This window comes from Sphaerodactylus townsendi, linkage group LG03 (assembly GCF_021028975.2).
Source record: "Sphaerodactylus townsendi isolate TG3544 linkage group LG03, MPM_Stown_v2.3, whole genome shotgun sequence".
NCBI classification, from domain to species: Eukaryota; Metazoa; Chordata; class Lepidosauria; order Squamata; family Sphaerodactylidae; genus Sphaerodactylus; species Sphaerodactylus townsendi.
In genome coordinates this window covers 73,178,647-73,200,437 of record NC_059427.1, presented here as the reverse complement: position 1 = coordinate 73,200,437, position 21,791 = coordinate 73,178,647, and the positions used below count along the sequence as shown (strand labels likewise).

The 21,791-nt window shown below is 43.1% G+C and overlaps 1 protein-coding gene across 1 annotated transcript in view; it reads right to left on the bottom strand.

Annotated features, from left to right (window-relative positions):
- Positions 1 to 21,791, bottom strand: part of UIMC1 (ubiquitin interaction motif containing 1) — an 81,577-nt gene that overhangs the window by 49,869 nt on the left and 9,917 nt on the right. The window contains 1 exon segment of the mRNA XM_048489796.1: positions 1,352 to 1,442. Within this exon segment, the coding sequence (XP_048345753.1) occupies positions 1,352 to 1,442 (91 nt within the window).

Here is a 21,791-nt window from a genome sequence, read left to right as displayed (position 1 = left end):
ATCTACGAAACAAAATCTTTGTATTCTGCTTTCCATCTCTTGCATTTGGTGTGCACGTGTTCTAAACATTGTTTGGGGGTCTATTCAGAAATTAATTCAATTTATTCTCACATCAGGTACTGCATGCAAACTGAACGTTGCTCACTATGGAATCATTCAAATGTAATGGCAACGCAGACATCATTATGTGAAAGATCCTCAGGCTCACACACTCTCTCCCTTCCCCTCGTGCATGATCTAACTCAGTGGTTCTCAACCATCCTAATGCCGCGACCCTTTAATACAGTTCCTCATGTTGTGGTGACCCCCAACCCTAACATTTATCCATTTTACAGATGGAGAATACTGATGCAGAGAGTCTTGGGCGACCCCTGTGAAAGGGTCGTTCGACCCCCAAAGGCCCCGACCCCCAGGTTGAGAACAACTGATCTAACTGAAGACTTTGTTTTGCAGGGCAAACTATGGTTCAGATACAAACAGCAATTTGCTTTCTCACCTACAAATCAAGATTTCAAAATCTTGCCTAATTCTGGTTTGTGGGAAAGAGAGCCCAACAGAATTCACGTTTCAGGCACAAAGACAAATTAAACACGTATGCTCTCTAGGCAAACCATAGTTTGTTGTAACCGTTGAACCACGTCTCTAAATCTTCTAAACTGCAGCAAGTGCAGAAAGCGCTGCAGGGAATTTGAAGGAAAGTAATACACTGGGGAAAGCAAATTGTTCAGAATAGCATGCATCCAACAGTGGAAGATCCCAGAATCATACCAAAGATTGGTTTTACTTTATCCATAGGACAGGTGATCCATAAAGCTAACTACAGCAGGAAACCCACATGCATTCTTACCCTAATGACCAAATTATAATTCAGGATATTCTCTGAATAAAAACTTCACTATAAAGGGCACCATGTACAATTGTGCCAAGAAGGGGCTTAAGAGATAAGCAGAATCTGACAACTGACAATCCTTCCTCCTCTAGTCAGGATTCTATTTGTCATTCAGTATAGCTACTAGCAAAGTCACAGAATCGTAGAGTTGGAAGAGACTACAGAAAAGTCACTACACAAAAAGCTTCACCTAAAGGTACTCTTGGGCCTTTACAAACCCCTCCACCTTTATGCAACCAAGCCGACCCAATGGCACTTCAGTTATGACAGTTTGGGGTACATGTGGTGCTATCCGGATGGCAAAGGTTGCCGTGGCTGCCGTGTATAAAGCTAAGTGGCAAGGCTGAGATGTGTTCTCCTAACATAGGTATTCTGCAAAAGCATACAAAAAAATGAAAAGGTACAAAATCTGTGCAATGTTCATTCTCCACTTCCCCCTTGCACAGAACACATGAGACCTACGTGCAATTTTTCTCTTTGCTGCAAACTTCGCTCTATCCAGCTTCTGCTTCGTTCTTTTCTTCTGCAGATCATTTTCCTCCTTTGACTCTTGCTGCAGAGGAAGAAACAGGGTAAGTATATATAAACTATAGGAGATGTTTCTGTTTACCATCCTTCACCCTCCCACAGCACTCCTCCTCTCACACCTTTGTCCAAATAGTGAAGACTAGGGGAAAAAAACAGCTAGCACAAAGACAGAATACTAAGTCAGAGGGAAATGTGACTTTCAAGCACTAATAAAAGAACAGGCTGTAGCTATTAAAAGAACTGTGTGATGATATAATGAGTACCAAGAGATGCAGGCAAACGTATAAACAGATGAGCAGCAAAGGACAATAGACTTCACATCATTCACTGCCACGCAGCATGCCGGCTGCATAGGATTCTAAAGAGAACTGTTTAGTCAGACCACTAACTTCCCAAAGTCATAAGCACTGGAAATGGAGAAAAACCTCTACAAGATCCTCCAGCAAGCATGTCTAACTGACCAGGTAAGTCCAGCTGATAAATTTTCATCCAACGAAAGTTGCTTCATCAAAAATAAGGGGTACTTTGTTAAAAAAAAGTAGAATAAAAAGCACACAGTCTAATACCACTTGTTATTAGGAATGTCACTCTACTAGTATCTCTCATATTTCAGCTGAGTAACTCCATTTACTCTCATAAACAATTCTTATCCTTTGAGGGGAGAGGGTCACATCCTTCAAACAGCTATCTTGCTTCAGCCTCCCTGAACTGTCAAGCAAGTACATTTTTAAGAGTCAACAGTGTGAACATTCATCAGAGACCATTAAGGTCTGGAGAGGGAAAAAAGGGAACAATAGAAGCACCGTTGCAAGCTAGAGAGAAAAAAGTAGAGGAACTAAGCAAGAGTGATCTGGCTACGCAGGAATCTTCTTTAATGATCTGACAGCCTAAAATGGAAACTTACCAAAAGGGACAAGGTGGACAGATTGCTACAGCCAAGCATGCTAGCACAGCAGAACATAAAATAAAATAAAAAGACAAAGGTGCAAAATGCACTGCAACTAGCCAGGATATTGGGAACAATCCAGAGGGTTTTCACATGTATATTATTGGGGGGGGGGGTAGATTGGGGCTACAACTCACATCAGAAAGAGTCTAACAGATATGACAAAAGGGGGAACACTTTGTAGGGTATTTTTTCCATTGTCAAAAATGCAAGCAATACAGAAAGTACCCAAAAGGGCATATGCGTGCCTTTGTGTGTGCACGGGCCATCAACTCACAGCTGACATGTAGGATTTTCTAGGAAAGAGACATTCAGAGGTGGTTTGCCATTGCCTACCTCCATATGGGCTGATAGAGTTCCTAGAGACTGTAACTGGCCCAAAGTCACCCAGCAGGCTTCATGTGAAGGAACAGGGAATCAAAGTTGGTTCTCCAAATTACAGCACACTACTCTTAACTACTACACCATACTGGCTCTCTTAAAAAGGGCACACAGACATAAAAAGCATACTTGGTTAATCTGAATGTGCCATTCTTTACTCTTGAGGCTTCAGCATGAGCTGGCATGGTCCCTGGAGGAAGAACTGCTACAGAGCTTGTCTCTGAAAGGGAGGGGGGGGGATTTTTACAACAACCATTTAGAAGAAACTCACAGGAATAGCCATCCCATTCACCCCACCTTTGACTGTTCCTCTGTCAGTCCACTTCTCTGAGTGTCTTTCTCCCCCTACCTGTCTTACTTACTCTCCTTTATGTCTACCATCATGCCTCTCTTTCTGCCTCCCACACCCCATCTCTTTCTCTCTCCTTCTGCCTCTCCCAAGTAGATAACTCTCTCTTTTTGCATTAGCATCTTGCACAGCCACATAGCCTCTGAACTGCTGTGGTGGTAGAAGTGCCTCAGTGGATAGCCGTGGCTTTCTCAACCTCTCTCCCGCAGCTTCACTACCTGTGTGGTTTGCCAAGCTGCTTGCTCAGCCTCCCAGCAGCTTCACTGACACAATGACTCGTTTGCCAGCCCTGCCCCAGTGTTGCCACCTTGGTGGTTCTGCCAGCTGTTCACCAGCATGTTTGCTGCCATCGTGGCAGCAACTTGCCTGCTTCCCTCCCCCCCCCTTCACTGTTTTGGTGGCTCTGCCAGCTGCTTCCCTGGTCTCTACTGCCTCAGCAGCTGACCTTTGCTACGGCACTGCTATGGTTGTGGCTTCTCACCTGTTTAGTGTGGCAACAGCAGCTCACTCAGTCCCCCTGGACCTGTGCTGCTTTACTAGCAGCAGCCCCTCACCCAGCCCTCCTGGCCTATTTGCTCCCTCATCTGCAGGGGCAACTCCTCCCACAGCCAGCATGGTGGATGGAGATGTCGAACAGCTGTGCATGCACAGACAACACTACTGGTTTAGGGAGAAATTAATCCCCCAATTTTTAAAAAACATTTTCAGATTTTTTTGCAAACTCTTGGGGTGGGGGTGGGGGGAGGCTGGTCTCCCAAGTCTATTTTCTTCTTGTGTGGCCCTGATCTACAGATTTAGAAATCTGAAGATGGAACCACACTACTAAAATATATGATAATATCAACTATAGCAGCTAACAGTGTTATGTTACAGAATAAAAATCACACCAAGTCAACTTGTTCTGTTCCCCAGTCTATTTAGTAGGCAGGGGGAATTTAGCTATCCATATGTACCTAGGTAAAGATATAGAGTCTGTCATGTACGTAATACCAGCAGTAACATCATAAGGACATGGAGTTCATTTGCGTTCTGTAGCCAGGAACAATGAAGTTCTGTTATTGGATGTGGGTTGTTTCATAGACCTTAGATGTCAACAAGGATATTGATTCACATCCAAATTATATCTTCCTAAGCAAGCATGAACTAGATGGAGCAACCACAAATAGGCTAAAAATAACTGCACTTAGTGAATAATAATAAATTGACACAAATGAGAAAACAGGAAACTGGAGTTGTGCAGTAGTCAGATGTCAAGCCTGTGTGGTTTTGTTTCACAAATAACTTCTACGTAGGAGATGACAGTATACATATCAAATCTGTGGATGACCCCAAAATCAGCTGGGGTTGGGGAGAAACCACATACGTTCTATCTAAACCCTTTAAATGATCTGCATAAGCTTGGACAGGGAGGCGTGGAATGGCATAGTACAGCCCAATCTCAACAGATCTCAGAAGATAAGCAGGGCCAGTAGTTGAGGGAAGATCACCAAGGAAGACTTTGGAGAGGAAGGCAATGGCAAATCAGTTTTGCTTCTCACTTGCCTTGAAACCCCCTTGCTGGGGTTGCTGCATCTTGACAGTATTTTACACACAGACACAAGGACGTAGGTAAGGGGGGGGGGATTCTCGGGTTCAACCCTCCCATTACATGTCCGAAGCTCCGCCCCCCATTTGTGTTTTTTTTTAGTTTTTGGCCTGCAGGGGGCACAGTTTTTAAGCTAGCAGCACCAAAATTTCAGGGATTTGTTGGGAGACTCTCCTGATGATACCACCCAGGTTTGGTGAGGTTTGGTTGAGGGGGTCCAAAGTTATGGACTCCCAAAAGGGTGCCCCCATCCCCCATTGTTTCCAATGGAAGCTAATAGGAGATGGGGGCTACGCATTTGAGGGTCCATACCTTTGGGCCCCCTGAACCAAACTTCTCCAAACCTGGGTGGTATCATCAGGAGAGTCTCTTACTGATACCACCCTGGTTTTGTGAAGTTTGGTCCAGGGGGTCCAAAGCTATGGACTCCCAAGGGGGTGCCCCCATCCCTCATTGTTTCCAATGGGAGCTAATAGGAGAGGGGTCTACACATTTGAGGGTCCATAACTTTGGACCCCCTGAACCAAACTTCACCAAACCTGGGTGATATCATCAGGAGGGTCTCCTAAAGATACCCTGAAAGTTTGGTGCTGCTAGCTTAACAATTGCACCCCTGACAGCAGAGACCACCCAAATTTCCCCAGATTCTCCTTTTAAATCCACCCCTTTGGCATGGATTTAAAGGGAGAATCTGAGGTCCCCAGTTTAAACATTGAAAGTGATGCTGTTTCAGGGAGGGGGAGAATCCACCCCAAAACAGAATCACTTTCAATGTTGTTTTAACTGGGGACCCCAGATTCTCCCTTTAAGGTGGATTTAAAAGGAGAATTTGGTCTCTCTAGTTTAAACACAATTGAAAGTGATTCTGTTTGCGGGTGGATTCCAGCATCATAGTGGCTGCCCATGTGGGGGGAGGGCAAAACTCAGATTTTGCACCAGGCTCCATTTTCTCTAGCTATGCCTCTGCCCGTAGGGGAGGCCGGCTGAGAGCCCAGCCGGTGGGGGGGGGGGGAGGGGAGTCTGCTGCTCCTGGCCTTGGAGAGCTGCTTTTATAAGCACTGAGGCTAGGGGTGGGGCTTGGGGAGGCGGGGTCACACCACCGGGGCGGGTGGGGGTGTGGCCCCACCCCTGAACCCCCTCATAAAAAATCTATACCTATGTCCCTGCACAGACACACAAGTTTGAAGGCTGTTGGATTGATGACAGTAAAATTAAAATTAGCAAATGAGTATAAGAATCAGTTTAACTAATTAGGCAATGGCATTGCTGAGAAGGATTTCAATGTTACAAGAAGTAGCAAAGTAGAATTTAGTGTCGACACAAGGCAATGCCGAAACTCACTAAATAAAAACAAAAGCTCGACAGAGACCGATCAGGGATGCTTTAGATAGTGGTTAATCTGTCTCAGAGTAAAGGGTTTTGGTGGACCATCTTCTAACATCCCTTACAGTTCTAAGATCTGGCTGTATGACTGCCTTTAGACAAACCTGACTAAGACATTCTTGGCTTGCATGCTTTGCTCCCCTTAGTTTATCATGGTTAGTTTCTTGCTTAGAAATAAGGTTTGACTATAGCTTGGAGGCAATACCATAACTTTGTGGCAATAAATACATCACAATATGTGCTTTAGAGAGAATCAAGAGTCTTCAGTTGCCAAGCTGATAATGAAGAAAGACAAGAACCCACCTATTTTCAAGGCTTGTTCTTGTACTGAAAACTGTAGTTTGTTGTTAGGTGTCAATGCAGCCAAAGAATCCTACTTGTTTATAGTTGTACTGGACCTTTGAAGTCCTTCCAACGATATGACTCTACAGATTCACAGATAATATATTCTAGCAATTCCCCTATATGAACTTGACTTGATCAGGAATCAGATAACTGTATATCCACATCAACCTGTTAATATGGTGCAAGGCTTCTAGGTACCTTCATGGCTTGAGACGGAATGCCTTCAGTTAGGCTAAACCTTTTAGCAAAGAGCATACCAATGTGGGGCACAGTCACTGATAGGCAATCGTTCCCCAGTACACAATTCACTCCTGCCATATGACTGTTTAAAACCTGCTTTCTTCTTTTTTTTGCTTTTCTTTCCATTTCATGGCAATGTTTGAATCATCATCCCCCCCCACACACACACATGCATAAGTTATACTTTTGCAAGCCAACCCTAATCCCCTGATTGTCTGCCCACATTTTCTAATCACCCCTGGCCTCTTGGAATGCTCTTCCACAACAACGAATGCTCGCGGCTTCTTACAATTTACCATCACCAGTGGATTTCATTAGCGTTCAGATTCTGATCATTAATGTGGATGTTAAAGACAAGCAACCCTGACACCAGTCCCAGCCTCCCCCTGCTACTCCTCAGAACCAGTTGGCCGGCTGTTTCCCGCTAGCCTTTGTCTACAGTTTTTAAGAAAATCTCATCCCAAGAGGGCTACTACCCTACTAACTGCAAGGCATGGTATTATATGATTTTCCCCATCCCGCTTTTAAAACAACAAAAACAAGGAAGCATTCAGTGTGGTAGAAGTTACTCCCCAGCCATTTTCTACTTGCCCGGAGACACTATATCTATTTCTTTTCCTCCTGTGCCTCCCAGTTTGAATGTGGTATGGACAGGCTCTCAGAAGCTGACTTGAAGAAGAGAAGAAGAGTTGGTTTTTACAACTCACTTGTTCTCTACCTTTAAGGAGTTTCAAAAGTAACTGACAATCGCCTCCCCGTAGGTGGGAGAACAATTGTTGAGAGAACTGTGTGACTGGCCTATAGGAGTGGGAAACAAACCCAGTTCACCAAAATAGAGTCTGTTCCTAACCATTTCATGCTTTGCTCAATTTGTTCCCCTCTTCCCACAATTCCTATATGTTCCCAACCAGCCATATCCTCCTTTCTGAATTGCAAAAAATAAGCTTTGCTTCATTACTCCTTCTTCATGCTATTGCTTCTTCCTATCTTGCTGCTGCCTTATGATGAGATGTTCCCTTCTGCTCTCCCTTTTGTTCCAGCGATTGCTTTTCCTTGCCTGCCTCTCTGGGGTACGATGACCTCAGCCGCACAACAAGGTTGGACTCTTTATCCGCATTGTTTTATTAAGGGGGATTCATCTCCCCCGTTCCTAAGTATTCCTACAACTAGTCTTTGTTTGGCCACTAAGGAAGTCTTTTTTCCCATATTATGGATCTGACTGATCCTGAAGATAAGCCAAGCATGCTGTTGCTTTCCCCCACCCAGTGTTTGCCGGTATTTCATTCTTGCTGTGGCCTTAAAGCTTCAGAGATGAACTCTGAGATTGTATTGAAAATTAGACTTCTCTTGTTCCTGTAAGCTGCAGGTCCTGGAAAAGAGCGACAGGATTTAGGAGCACCTGTAGAAAAGGGGAGCTTAGAGATCCAGAACATTTTAACAAAGAAATTTGTTTTGCCAGATTATCACCATCACAACTGAAAGAATGTTTAACAACTGAGAAGTGCACATTCTGCGACAAAAGTAAATTTCAGATCCATATTCTATGCTGAAGAAACCCAAATGCTATGCTTTTGATATGCTCCAGAAATCATGCAAATCCACATAAATAAGATTAATTTGAATAGTGTATGCCTATGGCAATGAATGAAGATAGCTGGAGCACTGAACTGATGAGTCCTCCTCCACAACTTCAATGACAGAGAGAGAAATTAGTAGGGGTGCATTCAGATAGTGCTGGGAAGCATACGGAAACCATGGCTCTTCACTTTGCAGATCTATGAACTACATGCGCATAATACAGATGAAACTAAGAACTACAGACAATCCTAATACTACTAACACCCTTCTCCATCAGCTACTCCTCTGATTGTTTGCCTCAACATTACAAACAGATCTAAACAGGGCACAGGATTCTGGGTGAAACAGGAACTTCGGAGTCGTGATGAACCAGATGCGGACACTTCCCTCTCAGCTGTTCAGCTGGTGTTCAGCCTTTTGCATTTTCAGCACAAGGTAAAAACATTTAGTTGTCCAAGCTTTTAGTTGGTTTTTGCCCTTTTCACTTATCCCTGTTTCCCTTTTTCTGCATAGTCTGTGGAAATTTGAACAACTGATTTTGTATTTTGAATGCTGTCCATTGATTTGATTTTATCTGTTTGCACAATGTATATCTCCTGTATTTTGAGTTAATGGTTTTCTAATTTTCAATAGTTTTTGCTGCTTTTGCAAATATGTTTCTTAATGTTGCTCATTTTTGTTGATAGTATGTGTGTATTTTGTTGAAGTTTAAGCATGTCTGGGTTTGAGTTTAATTGCAAGAACCACTTGGCTGAGGAGTGGGAGATCCATACTTAAAATAAAAAAAATTGGTATCCTTTACCTACCCCCAGTATACACTATATACTGACTGTTGTGGGTTTTCTGGGCTATGTGGCCATGGTCCAATAAATTTAACACATAACGTTTCACCAGCAACTATGGCTAGCATTTTCACAGGCATGACACAGTAAGATGTGTTTCTCTCTGAAGCACAATGTTGTAGTGTTTCATGTAGTTGGGCATTTGTTTTGTCTACCTCTAAGGCAGGAGAGGGATGAGATGCATTTGCCTGCATCTGGGTTGAATTCATTTGCAGTTGCATTTACAAATTTGAATGTGAGTCCTGGAGTTTGAGTGTACGTGACTCATCAGAGTGAGGTGAGGTGGATAGGGGGAAGACATTTGCAGCATCTGGTACAGTGGTGGCGAACCTATGGCACAGGTGCCAGAGGTGGCACTCAGAACCCTCTCTGCGGGCATGAGCAAACAGAGTCACCCCCCCACACACATATCTAGGCTAGCCTGGGGCGCTGGGCTCAATTATTAGCTTTAAGAAAGAGCCTCAGGACCCTATAGCCGTTTGGGAAACGAAGTGTAGGTAACCCTGTTAAGCGCTGTTAAATCCCACTGATTTTCATGGGAAGAACTAAAGCATGATCCTTTAACTGGGAGTAAGCTCAGTTGCTGGCAATGGGGCTTGCTTCTGAGTAAACCCCCTCAGGAGATTGTTAAGAGTTCCACCCATTGGAAGAGATTGCTTACGCAGTTGCTTCAAAGCAAAACCCACTGAGGCGCATTCCGCGCATGCAGAATAATGCACTTTCAAACTGCTTTCAGTGCTCTTTGAAGCTGTGCGGAATAGCAAAATCCACTTGCAAACAGTTGTGAAAGTGGTTTGAAAATGCATTATTTTGCGTGTGCGGAAGGGGCCTGACTACCACCAAGCTTACTCCTGAGTAACACGCGCCTCGGAGCCAACCATTTTTTCTAAACTAAAACCTCAGTATTCAAGGTAAATTGCCACATTGGCAATAAATAAGTAGGTTTTGGGTTGCAATTTGGGCACTCCGTCTCGAAAAGGTTCGCCATCACTGATCTGGTAGATTGTTGAATGGTGTTTGATTTTGGTGTTCTTTATTACCGGTAGCTGGATTTTGTTGATTGTTGATGAAACTGTCGGGGTATTTGTGGATTTCAATGGCTTCCCTATGTAATCTGATTTATGCTGTAGAAGTTGTCAAGAATTTCTGGGTCCTTTACTGACCGTAGCATTTGTTATATTTTTCTGGTGGTCCAAAGACTATTTGAACGTTGTATTTTTCCATCAGCTTTTTCCATTTGGTCTGTGATTCCCTTGATCTGCGGCAGAGATACCTTCTCCATGGCTGACTGTTTTTCCTCAATTGTGTTTTTTGCTCTCAGTTTTATAGCTCTTCCGATTTCTATTGTGGAATAGCCATTTGATAGCAGAGCCTGGTCTAGGTGATTCAGTTGATTAGTGAAAACTTAAGGTTCACAGATCCATTTTGTGCGGTCTATCAGAGTTGTGATTATGCCCCTCTTTTATTGTGAGTGGTGATTGGAGTTTTTGTGTAGATATCAGTCTATGTGGGTTAGTTTTCTACAGATTCTGTGGCCCAGTTGTTGCGATTGTTTTGCAAATGACCATGACATCCAGAAATGGCAGTTTTCCCCACACAGCTTGGAGAACCTACAACAGGCTGTCGATTCTGGCCATGAAAGCCTTTGACAATACACTCTATATAATTTATTTTCCTATTCTTTTGAGAAAAATTGATAAATTTCTAACACCTTCCAAAGGTGAAAATGCCATAGAAAATATCTTAGATGAGACCAAAACACTTCAAGACATCAGAGCATTCTGCATTTTTGAAACTCTCTTTGCACTACACTTGCACTAAAAACAGAACCAACATCAGCTGAACAAAATCCTACCCTTATAATGTTCAAAGTGACTAGCCTTGCTTTGTACCACTGTATAATGCTGTCATTTTTTCAAAACACTGAACTGCAGAGAGGTGCTCCCTAGTGCAGGAGAGGGAAAGTGCACGATTAATTGCTGCAGGGTTGGGTGCAGTCTTGTTGGTGGTGGCCACTCATAAAAATGTATGTGCTTGTGAGATAACAGCAGAAGAGTGCTGAGCCTCTAAAGGCACGTTGGAGAATCACAAAAAAGACAACAATTGGTGACAGGACGATGCTTTTTATAGTGCAGTCACAGGCACTATCCAATAGGCACCCCATGACAGCTGCACAAACCCATTGCACAAAGGTATCACAATAGCTGGATTCACTGGAGGCAAGGAAATTGTGATTTCTCAGTAAGACTGTTGCTTTTTCAGTGCTGGAAAAATGAATTATTGGGAGAGATATGTCAGTCCCTGCAACACGAGCAACAAGAAAGTATTTATTGCATAAAAAGTAGAAGTCCTGATACTCTATATGATTTGTTCTGTTGGATAGTTACGTCCAGGGAGCTACTGTAGTGAATCCAATTAATCCTCATGGCCTAAACACGCCCACAGAGTTTTAAGTGACCGAGATTTTTAAAACCACACTTATTTAATAAAACTAGAAAATGAAAAACACTATTTAATTGGGACTTAGATCAGCTCATGAGTAGCTTTGTCTCTAGTGGGAACAAACCCCATAATCCAGAAGTACTCTGAATCTATGCTTGCAAGGAGAGACTTGATATACCTTCATTCAATGCAGAGAGGGAAAGAAATCAGCAAAGGCAGTGGGGCTGCTCTAATCTGACCCAACCTTTTAATAATGCTCATCCGCCTATGAGAATATCAACTACTCAAGAGACCATTCAACCAGCTGCCTTTTTAATAAGATCGCTAGTCCAAAAATAATCTTAATCAATTAAATATCCCCAAACTGCAGCCAACACTGCCACAAGGTCATTTCTAATGCAAAACTTAGAAGGAAAACGAATAGTTATGCTTGATTTGATTTCTGTACCACACATCTCCACTCACAGTCAGAACTCTAAATAAAGTCTCCCTTTCTTTTCTCTAGGTTAAAGAGATATTTTAAAATATCACAGCCGGACGTAATCTGTGCTTTTTTTTCACCACGCACAGATCTACAGTTTAATTTATGCTTACAAGCACTTTTAGTGTAAGCTTTGCCCAGAGATCACAGAACGAGATTAGTTCTTAAACCCTCCACACATTTTAATAGAACTGCTTTTCTTCCCACTCTTTTAAACTGAGTAATTTGAAACAGGCAGCAGAAATAAGAATGAACTCCTGCAACCCAACCTTAAATAGTGCCTTGAAATTAAGGCCCACTGAAATCACTTTTAACAAGGTCTTTGCATCTGAGCCCATAACTCAAACATCTAAGATCTAGATATGCATAATATTAATCCAGTATTGATATATGGGCCAGTATCTTGGCCAGCAATGAAAACACACACACACACACACAGATGGTATCTGAAAACAAAATTATCAGGAAAATCTTTAGTCATATTGGAGAAAATGAAACCTGAAGATGACAGATATAAGAAAGAATAAGAAAGCTCTGTGACCATCCAAGCACAGAGGGGGAGAATAAGGCAAATTTATTACAAACTTTACTAAGCAAGGCTGGAGATGCCTTTTGATAATTGTTAACTGCATCCTCCTTACCTCCCTGGTACTTTTCATAGGCCTCTATCTATCCATGTTAATCCCAGTCAAGCTGACAGGTTTCCTTTTCTTCTCACAAGCTAGAAAGCAAGCTACAATTTTCCCTGATCAACTGAACATTTCCTGTCTCCACACCAGCTCCACAATTCATTTTCAGGATTTCACTTCCACTCATACAACACAATATAGGTACTTGTTTCTTAATAAGAGAAATTCAACAATACAAATCAAAACTGGCCTGTGACAAACATAATTATATGTACAAGGGGAAAAATAATGACCAATTAATGAAATATACGATAATAGGTAAGAAAATAGTTCTGCTGGGGACAGGGAGGGAAACTATAGCCTAAATAAATATGTGATGTAACTTCAAAGTAATACCAGTCAAACTTTAAGACAGGAGGGCTGTAATTCTAAGAACACTTTCCTGGAAGTAAGCACCATTGAACTGAATGGGACTTCCTCCCAAGTAGAGCTGCTTAGGCTTGCTCATGAAGACATTTCTCAGTCCATTCCACAATAGTCTGGTTGTAGCAATGAACATATACAAAGGACAAAAACGAAGAGAAGAGAAATAAGATTAGAGAAGACAGACAGTTGAACAGGGAAATGACAAGACCTTTCTAGTACATTTAAAACTTTTCTGAAGTTGCTCAAGTAGAAAGGCTACAGAAGATAGGAAAAGACACAACAGACTTCCATTAAAGGAGGAAAGATTTAGAACAGGGGTAGGGAACCTTTAACACTCAAAGAGCCATTTGGACCCATTTTCCACGAGAAAAGAAAACACTTGGAGCCGCAAATAATTTTTGACATTTAAAATAAAGATAACACTGAATATATTGGTTTTTTACCTTTTATTCCACTCGTTCTGAGAAGCGCATGGATGCGCCTGCCCTGCTGCCTTCAGGGCGGGCAAGGATGGGGCCAGCGGCTTGGCCTTGCCGGCCGCCAGGAAAGCGCCCGCCCCGCTCGAACGGGGTGGGCGAGGAAGCGGTCACGGCATCGCCCCAGCTGGCCATGCTGGCAATTGATGTGCTCCGCTCTGCCACACTGCAGGGCGGGCAAGGATGAAGCCGGCGGCTCAGCCTCGCCGTCCGCCAGGAAAGTGCCCGCCCCGCTCCAATGGGGCAGGCGAGAGGGGAAGCCCGCGGCGCGGCGCGGCCGTCCGTGGGCAATTGGTGCGCCCGCCCTGCTGCCTGCAGGGCAGGCAAGGATGAAGCCGGGGGCTCGGCCTTGCCGTCCGCCGGGAAAGTGCCCGGCCCGCTCAATGGGGCGGGTGAGAGGGGAAGCCTGTGGCGCGGCCCAGCCGTTCGCGGGCAGTTTGTGCGCCCGCCCTGCTGCCTGCAGGGCGGGCAAGGATGAAGCCGGCAGCTCGGCTCGTGGAGCCGCAGTGCAAGGGCAGAAGAGCCGCATGCGGCTCTCGAGCCGCAGGTTCCCTACCCCTGATTTAGAACATCAGCAAGAATGTCTGAAAGCGGGACAAGTTAATAAGAAAGCGGGACAAGTTAATAAGAAAGATTTGCAGTAACCTGATCTCTGGTGGGGGGATTGGTTGGGCAGGCTTAAATACAAAGATTTATCAGATTTTTCTACTTAAGGGCAGGCATCACTTCCTAGAACAAGGATGGCAGACTATATCCAACATGCATCCTTGCCATCTGGGGAGTGGTGAAAATTAAGAAAACTTGTACCAACAGGCTACAATGAAGACTTCAAAAAATTAGTTCTTCCACTGGAGTAGCAATTTACTTTTAAGTAACCAAAATAAATTTATAATTTTACAAACAGTAACCAAATGTTTTGGAAAAATTGTTTTCATTCTCGCATTGGAGTAATATATATAAACATAAGTTAGAACGGCACGGCAATGTAATCTCAATGTAAATATAACAAGTAGCCAGATTCTAGATAATTAACCAACTGGCCTCGTTAAACTTCACGGAAAGGCAGGTCAGGGTTTTTCAAAATACAATAATGGTTACAATCAGGGAGGACAATGCTCTGCAATTGGTTTGTTCTTATGCCTCTCAAAATGTTAAGACTCCTTTTAATGTTAAAATTATACAGTTCTGGAAAGGTTTTTTTTATTTCTGTCACAAAACATGTTTTCCCTTGGACAGAACCAGCACCTTCAAGTTAGCTATCCTCTTCAACAGAATGAATTAAGCCAAACATGCTAAGCAAATATACCTCCAGGCTCTCTCTTAAGTCCTTCAGCAGGTGAAGAGTGTCTGCAAGGAAACTTAAAAAGTGATCAGATATACCTTGGTTAAATAACCAAGTAACTGCAGGACATACATGGAATTCCAGGTTACAGGACCTGCATAGGTTATGTATTGTATACAGCTGAAAATCTAAGTACAGAAATCCCCCCCCCCCTCAAAAGGCCCCTTAACTTTTCAGGAATGCTTCACCTATTTCCAATTTAATATTATTACTCCACATAGAGAGCCAATTGAAACGTGCAGAAAAAATACAAGGTACAGCCCTTTCTTGACTGTGTTGCTTCAGATTGCTGTTGAAGGAATACTGTGTCACTGCACATGGAAAGCTGGTAATTAGCAAAGAGCCGGAGTGGAGGAACAGTTTGGACAGTCCATCGCAAGGTTGATTGATTCAATGGATCCCTGATAGTTTTCAGCCAGACTGGCTCTTCTGTTGAAGCTGTGGTTGACCTGCAGATACAGCATTTGTATCTCTAAATGATCCTAGCATGATCAGTCTCTCATTCTGCAGGACTCAGAAAGTCCCTTGGTTTACATAGGAGTTCAGAGCTATGGAACTGCTGGGTAGACAATTAGAGTGCAAGCAAATCCAACTAAATATCTGTCAGAACACACTGGCCCTTTCCCCCCCTTAATTCTACTGTTTGCTGCACGCCACTTCCTCCCTCAAATAGCTGCCATGGTCCAGCCGGCACTCCCCATCGCAGTCCGGGCAGCGGCTAAACGTCGTCAGCCCTGACTCTGCCGCTCTCACGTCCCCTCAGTGCGTGTCATTTCTGGCGCTGAAGAAACGGCACCTTCTGACCCCGCGGCAGAAATCACTCGCGCTGAGAGTAGCACGGTGCAAACGGTAAGTGGGGAAAGGCCCAAAGTTGCACCTACTCTGACTAAACTGGGGTGGGGGTGGGGAAATCACTGGTAGTTTTGTCCTGCTCGGTCTAGAAGTCAGTGTTGGGGGAGCATTTTACCACATGCTATGGAGTCCCTTTGTAGTTTCTGTTGTGCATGCCACTTAACATATACCTTAAACTTCTTGGAAAAATTGTCCTGGGAGTGATATGTTATCAATACGCTGATGCCAATGAACTCTGTTTCTCTAACAGTTGATTCAGATGGGCCTGCGGAATTCTGGAACTGGTACTTGAAAAAGGTAATGGTATAAGGGCCAACCAACTAAAATTCAGTTTGGACAAGATTGAAGTTCAACTTATCAATGATAAACCCAAAGAGGAAGATGGAGGGCTGCGCACACATTTATTTATTGAACTTAATTAACAAAATGTTTCACCATCATATTATTTTATATTTTAAAGGCCTGTTGTATATTTTTATACTGATTTTTGCTTATGCTTTGATTTTCTGGTTCAGAGTAGTTTTTTATTATTTTTATTATTATACATGATAAAATCACATTTTAAAACCGTTGAAAAATCAACTCCCAACAAATCATTAAAACAAATTAAAAGCAGAGTTAAAATACATAGAAAGACATACTAATAGTAATCAAAACACTAATCAGGAAGGAAGGATGACTGAGAGAATACCAAAATAAAAAAAGTCTTCATCTACTGCAGAAGATGGCAATTGAAAGGGACAAGTAAACCTCCCTGGGAGAGAATTCCAAAACTTTGGTGCTGTGACCAAGAAGGTAGCTAGCGCAGACCAACGGGGTACGCACCTAAGGTTCCTAAGGAGTTCTGTCAGCCTTACCCCCTTCTGCCACCAGTTGGGTATATTCATAGATCTGTGAGGGGATTGTTACTTTTCTCTGCAAAACTGACTCTTTCCCTCTTAAATTACTCTTGAGGCTTATTAACAGGCAAACAAAGATGAAACATTTATTTATAGAATTACAAGAAAATAAGATACTAAATAATTAAACTTTTTTTCCTCTGGCAGAAATAGTTTACTAAAACTTCGTTGTTTCAGATATTCAATTACAGTTTCCAAACAGTTCTCTGGCTCAGTTTCAACAATCCTACTAAATTGCCTTTACAGGGAAAAACCTTTCCTTCACAAAACTAGACAGATACTTAAATATCCAACTCCTTTCACCAAAAGAGAGGCGCACTGGGCTTTCCAGAGCAGGCTCTGGAGCATTCCCCCGGAAACCCACTCCTGAATCTGTTAACTAAATAATACACGCCCTCAGAGACTTCACTGTCTAGGTGCTTTCTCCACAGAGACGTACAAACAACCCCTCTGTGCAACTTAAGTATTGCCCTTGTGATGATATTTCTCTTGGACCTTGGCTCAGGTTTCACATTCAGCCTGGCCTTCCTGATCCTTCATCAAAACCCGGCTATATAGATAAAACCCCAGGTTCATCACCTGGCATCTCCAATTAAAGCTTGGGCCTTCTGGCTCAGCTAGTACAAGCTGGAAATACTTCTGCTGGAGAACTCAGATAGCTATTGCCAGTTACAATAATGGATTTGATGGATTAACAGCTTTCTGTACTTTCTTTGCTATGCCCAGAAAAATGTACAGATTCAGCTCATTATGTACAGATACCCCCTTATTGAAAATTTTGGAAGAAAGCAGATGCAATCACATTTTCCACCATGTGGTTGCCCTTTTCTTATTTCCTCAGTTATACTTTGCCAATTGCACAGTTTTAGTCACAGTTCTGGAAGAAAACACCATTAGTTAAAACTTCTTAGAAACTGTGTTTAAACAGATTAAAAGACAGAACCTAAGAGAAAGAAGGAAACCAGAAGGTAGGGCACCAGTATCTCCAAAGGTTTAACTAAGGGGTATGTGGTTCCCATACCCGTCCCAGGGTATGCCGTGTGTGTGTGTTGGGAGTTCCTGAAGAAACTTAAAATTCTCAGGAACATGGAGACTGATTCAAAAAGGGACTTCAGTTGGCAGAGGGGGTTTTAGCTTCCCCTGCACTGTTTTCCTGTCTTGAAACAGCCCACGGAGGGTATCTTATGGTATGGGCTACATGCAAGTTTTCTCAGTAGTACAACTACAAGCTTCTTGGGGTAAATAAATAAATAAATAAATAAAATGTCAGGTCAGAAATATCACACAGGGAAGACTTAAGCCACCTCTCAACCTTTGCACTGCAGTCCTAATCCAAATTGATGCCCATGCATCTGAGAGTCAGGCAGTCCAATCTAGGGTAGCAATGGACCTATCTCTGCAGCCTGCACAGCCTTGCTCTGGTGTGGGATGCTACTGGCACAAGGGGCAAATGTGCCAGCAGAGGGGACAGACATGTGGGTATCCAGGAGCCACACAGATCTGTGGTGCCAACTCCAGAAGCAGCCACCATGCCCCAGCTCCATCAGCGCAGGACGCTGCACTAGTGTGGATGGGGGCATTCCAGAGGCACATCTAAGGGTGGAGCATATATTAGTTGGCTTCCACTTGTGATGTATGTTCCTTTAAGTAGATTGTTCCCCTAGTGCACCTGATGTTTATTAAGCCTGGTGTTTTATCATGAGCCAAGTTGTTGCTCTCTTGCAGTTCTTGTTCTCTGTCTATGTTCAGAGACTTCGTGTCTCCAGGCTTCTCTCTCTATTAAACTCTACTGCTGTCCTATAAGCATGTCTGAGGATTGCTCTATTTGCTGCGACTAAGAGACATTACACCATCCGTCCTTTGCCTGCTGGAACGCCAGCACCCAGAGCTTAGATGAAAAGGGTGGCCTAATGGAGGACTTTTCAGTAGCAGGGGGCTTTTGTTTTGTTTTTTGCCTCCCTGTGCCCCTAAGAAGCCCTATTGGAGGCAGTGGAGGGTGTCCTGCCACCAGGGGGCTGGAGATTGTGCTGCCAATTTCCTAACATGTCTGCTTGATTGCACCTGGGATACGTCTAAAAACAGGATATTGCGAAATTAGGCTTAACCTAACCCTCATTCCTAGGAAGCTACAACAGCATTCTAAGCTCTTCAGGAGATGTCAAGATACAAATAAATAAATTCTGAAATCTAACCGCATCTTACTGTACAGATCACATATTTCTTTTGAAAAAGGTATCAGTACTTTATGGCTAATAGCAGAGAAAGTCTAAAGATAGGCCAACCACCACTGCACCTGCATAGAGCAAACTGAGCCTGTAAGTAGCAGTTAGACTGACCACTGGGCAGAAATGTTTCACTAGATTAGCTTCAGCAGATGCTGTAACCAAGTCCTGAGAAAAGAAAAAAAAGTTTGCAAACTAGCACAGCCAGTTTGACAATAAAGTCTGACTGAGAAATTCCAGGGAGACTCCGTCTGCCAGAGAGCATCAAATGTGAGATGTTGGACACTTTCCAGCTGCAACTGCTACAAACATCCTGGCACATGAGAAATATCGGAGACTTGTTCTAAAGATTTCTGTCAGAAAGCTTCCAATGAAAAAGTCCACTGCAACTCTGATTTCCAAACCTGCCATTGCACATCTTCGAAATGCAAGGAATCATATCCCAACAGCTGCCAGATGAATTGAGAATCTACACCACTCTCAAACAGCTATTTATCTAGACTATTACATGCCTCTTATTATGAATTTCTGCTACATCAAGAATGGGATTCAGGACTCAATTTTGCATTGCGTGCTTGAAAAGTCTGAGAAAATGTTTCAGGAATTAGGCACATTTTTCACAATTCCCAAGAAACAGATTTTTTCGAAGAGAGAAACTGAGAAGGCAGCATTATGGCCCCAGATCTAAAAACAGAGCAAACAGAATAAATCCACTTACTCAACTGGCTGTGAACTGTTTTCACTTACACAGAACCTAATTGGCTCTTTAATGGCCTCCCTGAGTGTATCCCGTTCTGTAATATGAGAGATTATGCCACCAGAATTTATTGTTTATAGGCCTGAACATATAGCCTAACCCAAGTGCCTAACATTTTTATAGATGCATTTTAAGATATATTTTTTCTTTGCTTTCAAATATGCACACATTGAGACAAATAATAGAGGTCAATGACAGATCCCAATCTCCCATGTACAGTAGATACTTGAAGCTGCTGGAGTCTACTTTCCTTGCAGAATTCAATATACAGATCGACAATACCGTGCAAATCTGAAGTTAACTTAGCATACTTGCCAAGATGAGGGTTTAGTGCAGAGAGATAATTGCTGCTAGATGCTCTGGTTCTTTAGTTTCCCAGCAGGGAAGATGTCCAATAAGTATACAGACTTAACTTCCAGCAACAACTACTGCAAAGCTTTCCCCTCCTCTGTTTAACATCTATAATAGTTTTTAACCTTTCCACATAATTACTATCTCTTTATCAATACAACCCAGCAAAGAAACAAAAAGCAAGATCTATAATCTGTGGGGAAGCTGAAATCAATCAGCAATGTGTAAATACCTCCTAAAAAGCATCAGGCAAAAATATAAAAACTGCAGATGTACCATGGTAAATTAGTTCCCCTGTCAGCCATTAAGTGGGGCTAAGTCCAAGTCACAGGGACTCTGGGTCATCTGCAGAATCAGCAAGGCAACTGCTAACTCCCAAACCTGTGGTAAATAACGCAGCTATCAGCACTGATTTAACGGTTAAGAATCTTCATTTGGGAATTCTGTGGAATGTTCCACAGCTTGACATTCAGGTCCTATTAGTTTAACATAAATCTGTCACGCTGGACACGATATGACTCCTCTCCAGACAGAGGCAGTCGAAGCTTACCAGACTGTTCATCTTCTCAAATCGTTAACATAATTATGCTTTGCAAGAGGCTCCGCCGTTAGGATGTCTTGAGCCGCTGCCATCACCAGGGCACAATGTTTTGAACAAACAGATACCACAGTCAGTCAGCTTTGGAACAAACTGAGCATCATCCCCTACTCGGGGATGCTTTCAGGCCAAATTTGCACAGTATGGGTGCACTTTCAGGAGTCACGTGCCCACTGTAAAATGCTATGCTTGAAGAACTTCAGGTGGTTGCAGCAGCCAGAAGCTCCTTTCAACTCCTCCAGCCAATACGTAAGCAGCAACCCATTATTTCAGATGTGAACCATTCATCCCCTCTCAATCTCAAGGCCTCACTACTGTGAGGACCCGGCTGACTGCTGGGATAGTGCAGCCAAGGCTGAACACACCATTCCCCTCCCAATAGAAATAACTTGCCCTGATGTTCTGAGATCCGGTTTTCAACTTTTTTCTGGGCAAAATCATACCAAAATTGACCTATACAGCCTTAAAACAGATGAGAACTGGTTTCACCAAATTACCAAAGATACGACTTCCTACTCTGGGTCTGTTCCGCCCCCCAAGTGAATCTGTTTGAGGTGCCCTGTACTTGGCTAGGACAGAGTGGGGGAGACACAAGCCAGGTTCAACAGTTCTTATAATGGGTTTATTACTTGAGAGAAACAACACCCTAACTCCTCCCTTGGGTCTATCTAAGTCAGAGTACTTGCTTGTTTTGAGCAGGTTTGAAGCTGTAGACTGCGTCTTCTCTTGGCTGCTTTCAAGAAAGTCCACTGTGTCTTATTTCCTTTCAGTTCTTTCAGTCTTTGTCATGTTTTAACTGCTGATAAACTTAACTTGTGCTCTAAGGACCACCATATAATAATATGGACATCACGAATATTGCGGTCTCTCACTACCCTTAACACCTCTCTCTGACTGACTGGCTAGAACTAAAACAGGGGATTGCTGGGTAAAGAAAGGAAACTGCCTATTGGGAAATGTCTTAAAGGGACAGGGGCTAACTAAAATACCCTCCCTTAGAAGACTTAACAATGAACTAAAACTATGCTATGGGGAAACTAAAGCTTAATGGGGAAATAACAAAAGCCTCTGTGGGGGCATAACAGGGTCACCAATACAAACTCAAAGACCAATTGAAAGCCTCTTCTTTATGATGTGACAGCTGGAACAGAAAGGAGAACTAAGAGAGACCTCTACAGTAACAGTCTCAGCTATGGAACTCCCTTCCCCTGGAAGCCCCAGCAAACTATGAAGTGATACAAGCCTTCTCA